The sequence below is a fragment of the Primulina eburnea genome, chromosome 8 (genome assembly GCF_022965805.1).
Source record: "Primulina eburnea isolate SZY01 chromosome 8, ASM2296580v1, whole genome shotgun sequence".
Taxonomy (NCBI): Eukaryota; Viridiplantae; Streptophyta; class Magnoliopsida; order Lamiales; family Gesneriaceae; genus Primulina; species Primulina eburnea.
This window is the reverse complement of record NC_133108.1, coordinates 41,861,321-41,869,260: the sequence shown is the minus strand read 5'-3', so window position 1 is coordinate 41,869,260 and position 7,940 is coordinate 41,861,321. Positions and strand designations below refer to the sequence as shown.

At 35.4% G+C, this 7,940-nt stretch overlaps 1 protein-coding gene across 2 annotated transcripts; it reads right to left on the bottom strand.

The window, feature by feature from the left end:
* Positions 1-281: 281 nt before the first annotated feature.
* Positions 282-4,625, bottom strand: LOC140839893 (fructose-1,6-bisphosphatase, chloroplastic-like). Of its 2 annotated transcripts, none has more exons than XM_073206879.1 (5): positions 4,283-4,625; positions 2,188-2,745; positions 1,872-2,096; positions 959-1,465; positions 282-641 (listed from the first exon to the last, which is right to left on the bottom strand). In XM_073206879.1, the coding sequence occupies exons 2-5, from the start codon at positions 2,629-2,631 to the stop codon at positions 570-572; spliced, it is 1,248 nt and encodes a 415-aa protein (XP_073062980.1). In that variant the 5' UTR covers positions 2,632-2,745; positions 4,283-4,625; the 3' UTR covers positions 282-569. The 2 variants fall into 2 exon arrangements, with proteins under 2 accessions (XP_073062980.1, XP_073062981.1); XM_073206880.1 differs by having other exon boundaries at positions 4,292-4,625.
* Positions 4,626-7,940: the final 3,315 nt, after the last annotated feature.

The following is a 7,940-nucleotide window of genomic DNA, read 5'->3' as shown; positions in this document are numbered from 1 at the left end:
TACAATAAATTAAAGAGAGAGATATAAGAGGTCAATTTTAAGTAAATCAATTTTTCCACTTGTGCTCCTATGAATATTTTTATGTTCACATCTATAACAAACTGCAAAAGAAGCTCGAACACTCATTCACGGTACTTGCTTAATCAATAGATATTAATAAATTTAGATCAAGTCGAGTGAATCAACTCAAATTCAAACTTAAAACTTATCCGAAATTAAACAAAAAAAACTTCAATTTCTAGCCAAACATTCAAACTCTGAGATTAATATTAACATATAAAAACTATTCAATGGAAATGAAAACTCCCGGCAACACTAATCGCTATCTTAAAACTGAGACATGAACTAATACTGAAATCCTATGCTGATAAACTTATTGGAAAGACATGGGAAACAGAGAAAATTAATAAATGAACACAATTTAGTAGTAATAACTGATTTAGATTTCAAGAATTTATTGAATCTTGCTGCAGTGTGTAAATGCAAGAGTAAATTTCCCAGAATTACTTGTGTTCTCAATCTAAATGTTAAACATACCAACTCCTATGTGCGGAATTTCAGAATTTTCTTCAACGTAAATACTTCTCCAGTTTCTCAACTTCGTCTGGACTGCCAATAAATATCGGTGTACGTTGATGAACCTGAAAAGGAAAAATGAAATAAGATGAGACAAAAATCAATGAATATTGGCTCCACTTAGTTATTTGAAGCACAACTACAAGTATCCATTAGCGGGAAGGTTCGATCCTGGCCCACATCCCATATCAATGGTTGAGATTCCACTTCATGAGAAAAAAAAATTTTAAAAAAAAAAATTGGCCCAGAAAAAATTCTGGTCCTTAGATGTAACTCTGCAGGTAGTGCCTGCAAATTTAGGATGGAATAATCCCCGTTACCGTATGAGAAGCAAAACCCAAGTTTATTAGTTGGGAGAATCCATGTAAGTTGATATTTGTACCTGATCTGGCCTAATGTCAAGTATTCTCTGGCATCCATCTGTTGCTTTCCCCCCCGCCTGTTCAACCAAATAGCTCATTGGTGCACACTCGTACAAGAGCCGCAGATTGCCGTTTTTGCTCTTCTTGTTTTTCGGGTTCCCATAGATTCCACCAACCAGTAACATCCTATGAATCTCACCAACAAGGCAACCCATGTACCTACCTGAATATGGCCTGCCATTGGAGCCCGGCTTTCTTAAGTCATCTAGGTATTTCTGCAACTTTTCATCGAACAGGTCATAGTTTCCTTCATTGAAGGAGTAAATTTTTCCGGTACTCGGGATCCTGATGTTTTCATGAGTTAAAACGAATTCGCCATAGGCTGGATCGAGCGTGAAGGCAAGCACGCCTCTGCCTATTGAGAGGGTGAAGACCACTGAGCTCGAGTACAGGCAGTAACCTGCAGCTAGCAAGTTGCTTCCCGGCTGACAAACACTCATCGCGCACTTCTCTTGTTCTCGAGCAAGCTTTTTTGGATCCAATGAAGTTGTTAGACACATCAAATTTTCAATTTTATGCATGACTTGTCTTACAAATATAAATTCCGAGGCCCACCAAGAACTCGGGGACCTTTGCACGCACAATGCAAACGATGTAGTGTGTTAGAAGATTATGGGGTAATAGTATCCCAATAAAGTTGAAATTGGCAAAAATCCTCGTACGGTAAAGAAGTGTTAAAGATCCCCAACATCAAAATTTCTATAAGCACGCACGTTTTTTTTCCTGTACACGTAATCTATCACTAAAAACTGGATTCTCTTGGAAAATCTTGAACCACGAAGAAACAAGAATCGAACCGAAAAATCAACAGTGTGGAGTTAGATAAACTACAAATGAAGAATGCTTCTGAAATCAGATTTCTCAAGAATTTACCTTACAATCATCATCTATGTCGACTAAGCGTTGCGTATCAGGAGCGTATATCCCGAAAACGGAGCCCGTCGTCAAGCTAGTGTCAATATTAGCAGAGCCGTCAATGGGGTCGAAAACCACAATGTAATTTCCAGAATACGTCTCTTCAACTGCAACTGGCGCGTCTTCTTCCTCCGATACTATAACTCCTGTCCGCCCACTGGATCTCAGACTGCTGCAGAACAACTGAAACATCCGTAGTAGCTTAATTCAATTTAATTCATGGATTTTATCTGTGGGTTGAAATTCAGACAAATGGAAATCGAAACCAATGAACCTCGTTAGCAACAACATCGAGTTTCTTCTGATCTTCACCCTGGATGTTCATGGTTCCCTGAGCTCCGGTGAGGTTGATGATATTTGATCTTTGAAGTAATGACGCGATTTTCTTGCATGCTAAAGAAATGCTGGAAAGAACAATTGCGAGTTCTGTATCTATGTGGCCGGCTTGTTCTTGCTTCAAAAGCCATGTCGTTAAGTTCTCGATGTCATATCTGCTACTCCTCATTGGTGCCGCGGCTGTAGCCGTGGCAGGGGAGGCTTCTGATTCTAGCTGGACGGCTTTGCAGGTTATTCCGCGGCTGAAACTGTAGGTGGAGAATGACTGGTTGCTGCTTCTGTGTGGTAGTTGGCGGAGATGGAGAGAACAGAGGCAAGAGATGGAAGAAGAAGGTGAGCCTAGGCTGTTCCATGTTAGGAGCCTGGTGACAGCTTCAGGCATCTTCCTCGATGTGTGTATGCTCGTGAATTGGGACTTGCTTATATCCGCAATCAAGCACGGACACTTGTGTGAAGGTTATTTCTTTGGTTGCAAAGATTTAACAATCGCAGTATTCTGTCAAATATTTTAATATAAAATAAAGAGCGAACGAGAATAATATCTCTATAGTATATTGTTTTTAATTCATTCATAGAGTCCAATCAAGATTTCCATGTTGAAAATGTTTTTATATTGTTGTAAGATTTGAAAATTTTGAGTTGCAATTAACTTTTGACACTTAATACAGTGAAAGCACTTCAAAATGACTTTCTTAAGTTTAAAAAAAAAACACAAGAAGAAGAAGAGCATTTAGACACTGGTTTTTCCTCAATATCTCAAATTCTTTCTACACATAAATTCTAATAAAATTCACTTCTTGGATGAATAGTGAAACACAAGAATTGTACATTTTTCATGTACAAATAGTAAACTTTTTCCAAAATTACATTTCATTTTAAGCTAAATATTTATCTAATTTATAGACATTTTCCACAATTTAAAAATAATTTCTTGTATAAAATACATCAAAATAATAGTCTTAGGCTATGTTTGGTGTGTAGGATAGGATAATTAATTGGATTGATGTCAAAGCTCAAGGTAATGATATATAATTGGATTGTCAATCTCTCCAAAACAATGAGATATCTTTTCAAGCAAGTAGGTTTTTTTTAATCATGAACTTCTTGATTAGTTGAACCCATAAAAAATGAGACAAACATGGGTTTATTAATCTATCATTTACTTATCATCCACACCAACACATACCCTTAGTGTAGTACAAAAAAAGATCAGTGGAACTTAGCATCGGAGCCATGATTCGTCGTCACAGTCGTGAAACGAGAATGGTAGCTATCACGACAAAGTTTCAGGCTAAAATGGTGGTATAACTATAAAACCATTTTTTTTTTTTTGGAATTTTGGTGATTTTGCGGTTATCATTAAGGATAACAATGGGATGAGACAGACAGAGGTGGGTTTGTCATCCCATCTCTGTCCTTGAATTTCATTTATATCCATCTACCCACTCCGATCCCCGTTTTCCTCGAATCCAAAATCGCAGGGATCAAATCCTCATCTTCGTCTCCATCTTCATTTCAAAAATATTAATAGAGTAAGACGGAGGCGGGTATGAAGATTCTCCGAACCAAATATTATTTTTATCTATTAATAATATTAATATCAATATCAATATTAATATTATTATATTATTAATGATAATATTAATATCAATACCAAAATTATATTATTATTATTATTATATTATTAAAACTAATAATTTTATTATTTTTATTATTAATATTATTTTCTGGACGAGTTCAAGGATGAATATAATATCCTCATATCCGCTCAATTATCTCCGAACCCAAACTCGAAAAAATCGGAGATCCGCTCAATTATTTCAATGATTTAAAAAAATCTCCGAACTCAAACTCGAAAAATCGGATATCCCCATCCCTGCTTCAGGTTTTCCCACGGGTTTGAAAATTGTCATCCCTAGTTATCATTGAACGTATGTACGATTTTGCGACTGTTATGGAACAATTTGTGTAATTTTTATGTTTTCTTAACCTTTTTCAAATTATATAATTATTTTTGTAATAAAAATACTGACCACGATAACTGCCGCTGTTCCGCAAAATTTCAAAGGAATTGTAACAGTAGACTTCGAGACGTTCTCCACTGCCGCGCGACGGCGAACCATGGTTGGAGCTGTCATATTAGGGACGTCCCTCAAAGAAGAAAGCACCGATTCCTAGAAAAGTTGTAAATCGCGCTTCCAATGGCAAAAGTATACTAAATAGTTATCCCTTTAGAAGGGCAAAAGAAAAGTTGAACCTCAATGGCGACAGCGTCAATCTTCTTCTGATCCTCTCCCTAAGCAAGTGAAGCTATTTGCTTGCAAGCCATTGAAATGCTCGAAAGAACTACAGTGAGCTCAGCATCAATGGCCCCTACTGTTCATGCTTCAACAACCAGTTAGTAATTAGCGTGTAAATCTCGTGAACACTCTTCTTCTTCTTCTTCGTCTCTTTCTCCGCCGTCACCGCCATACACTTAACACCTCCGACGACGCTCGGAGACGGCGGAGGCGTATGCCGGAAGAATCTGCCGCCGTTGTTTGAGCATGTCGAGAGCTTTCGGAAAGAGCAGAGACGAGTAATTGACTGTGAGGTGCTGGAGAAGAGAAGATGGGATCATGGGATACAGTCGCGGCCATGTCTGCTCTGCTTTGCTCTTATTTTTGTGTGTTGATAAATATAGAAAGATTTGATTACATCCCTTCATTAATTTGGGATTTGGGAAGATGATTGGATTATGAGGTTGACGAGGATTTCTTATCTTCAGACCACATAAAAGACTCGCTATAGTTTCGTTCATCTAATGTTGTTGATGATTTGTTCGATCGTGACATGTGTTACGTGTTGAGTTGATAACGAAAAAATACTCGATTTGTTTTTTGTATGCATGCACCCATTAAAGATGAGAACGAGGATCTTAGTGTTAGCAGGCTAAAAGAATATTCTAGGCTCAAGATCAACGCTATGATTTAGCCCAGTCTCTTGGATCCAGCCTACCTTGGACAAGGGCTTGTAATATTTGTTAACACGCTGTTTAGTTTGTTGGATAAGACTCAGAAGTAATGATTTATCAACTTGTTCTTTTCTAGAAAAACAAAGTACATTATATATATATATATATATATATATATATATATATATATGTATGTTGAAAATATAATATTAAAATATGTATGTTGAATGTTGAATGTTGAATGTTGAAAATTAGGTAAAATTAGGTGTTGAATATTGAAAATTAGTGTGTGATGATGTATGTAATGAGGTAATTTATTTTAGAATATTTGTATATGAAACTCTATAAATAGAGCACTCATTTGTGAATGAAATAACAATTGAGTTGAGAGAAAAATATTATAAAGTGTGTAGTTTGATAATTTTGAGAGTTTGAGATTTTTTACTTTTTACCGTAAATTTTTACTTTTTCACAACACGTTATCAGCACGAAACTCTAAAAGTCCTACATACTTTTCCAAGCTCCAAACAGAAGAAAAAGGTAACAAAAGTAATTATATTTATTTTACTGTTATTTATTTATTGTGTATTTATTTAATATACAATATAATGTTATTATTAGAAATAATAAAATAAATTTTTCATAAACTTGTTATAAATCCTGGGAGGATGTTAAGACGACATCCCACACTCCCGGCAAGGGATACGACAAGTATAAAAGCCTATAAGGTTTTTAAACAAAATAAATTATGACAGTCGTTATAATATTATGATATGATATATATAATTATTTAAACATGTCTAATATTATATATACCATATTATTACCATAAAATTATACAAATACATACATTTATTCTTTTATTCACCAACGGTCATAAACGGTAACAAAACGGCTAGTTTTTGCCCTATAAATATGATCTCTCAAACTCATTCAATCACCCCAACTTTCTCTTCTTCTCTAAAAATTATTCTTCATCAAATTTTCGGAGAAAAAAGAAGATGGCTTTCGCAAGGTTATTTTTAATTATTTTAGTTATCATACTCACGAGTCTTGTATTTATCGGAGAATATCCTCCTCGTGTGTTTTCTTTATTTTTACGAATACTTGTACTTGTTGTTTATCCATTACTTTGTATTGTAATATTCATTAACTAATAAAATGCATCGTGATTTTTAGTACCACCATGGCAAACTTGACAAAGCTCGAATTCATCGCTCTTGACATTACTGAGAAAAATTATATGCCATGGACTCTAGATGTAGAAATGCATCTTGAGTCATTGGGTCTAAGCGAGACCATTAAAGAAAATGGCATATGCACGTCACAAGAAAAGGCAAGAGCCATAATATTTTTACGTCGACATCTCGACGATGGATTGAAATGTGAATATCTGACTGAAAAAAATCCCATGGCTTTGTGGAAGGGATTAAAAGAAAGATTTGAACATATAAGAGAAGTTATACTTCCGACCGCCCGGGATGAATGGAATACATTAAGATTCCAAGACTTTAAAAAAGTCAGTGATTACAATTCGGCGATGTATAGAATAATCTCGCAATTGAAATTTTGTGGCCATGAGATTACTGAATCTGAGATGCTTGAAAAAACATTTTCCACATTTCATGCATCAAATATTACTCTACAGCAACAATATAGAGTACGTGGATTTGCCAGATATTCTGAACTCATCGCCTGTCTTCTTGTGGCGGAAAAGAACAACGAGCTTCTAGTGAGAAATCATCAGTCCCGACCCACTGGATCAACAGCATTTCCCGAAGTAAATGCTGTAAATAAAAATGAATTTAAACCTCGGAACCAAAATCAAATTCAAAGACAAGATTTTGGTCGAGGTCGAGGTCGTGGACGTGGACGTGGACGTGGATTTGGCCGTGGTCGTGGTCGAGGCCGTGGTTTTGAAAATAATAGAGATAGTTATTTTTATAACTCATCTCAAAAGAGCGTCCCAAACCATCCACAGAAAAGGCATCATGAGAATACAAGTGTTAATGAGAATCACTCAAAAAGATATGAAAGTTCTTGTTACAGATGTGGTACTCCAGGACATTGGTCCAAAGTTTGTCGAGCCCCTGAGCACCTTTGTAAACTTTATAAAGAATCATTAAAGGGGAAAGAAAAGGAGACCAACTTCACTGAACGCAGTGACCGTTTGAGTGATTCAACTCATCTTGATGCTGGTGATTTTATGAATGATTTCTCTGGAAATGATCAACATGTTGGTGGGATAGAAATGAACAATTTTGATGCTGCAGATTTTCTCAATGATTTTTCTGAAAATGAACAATATAGTGGTAGAATATAAATGTACAATAATTTGTTTTTCATGTATTCATAAAATAATGTTTTATTGTATAATTATGATATGTGTTATATTATATATTGCCAGTAATTTATTTCATTGCATATTTTTTTGAAGTTCAAATATGGAAAATGCTATGAGCAAAGCTGAAGTTTGCATACCCGATAGTGGTACAACGCACACTATCCTCCGAGATAAAAGATATTTCTTGGAACTAAAACCAACAAAAACAACGGTGAATACAATATCAGGTCCTGTAGACTTGATTAAAGGATGTGGTAAAGCACAATTTTTGTTACCTAATGGTACAAAATTTTTGATCAATGATGCTTTATATTCACCACAATCGAAAAGAAATTTGTTGAGTTTTAATGATATATATTCCCATGGGTATGATACTCAAATAATGAATGAAGGG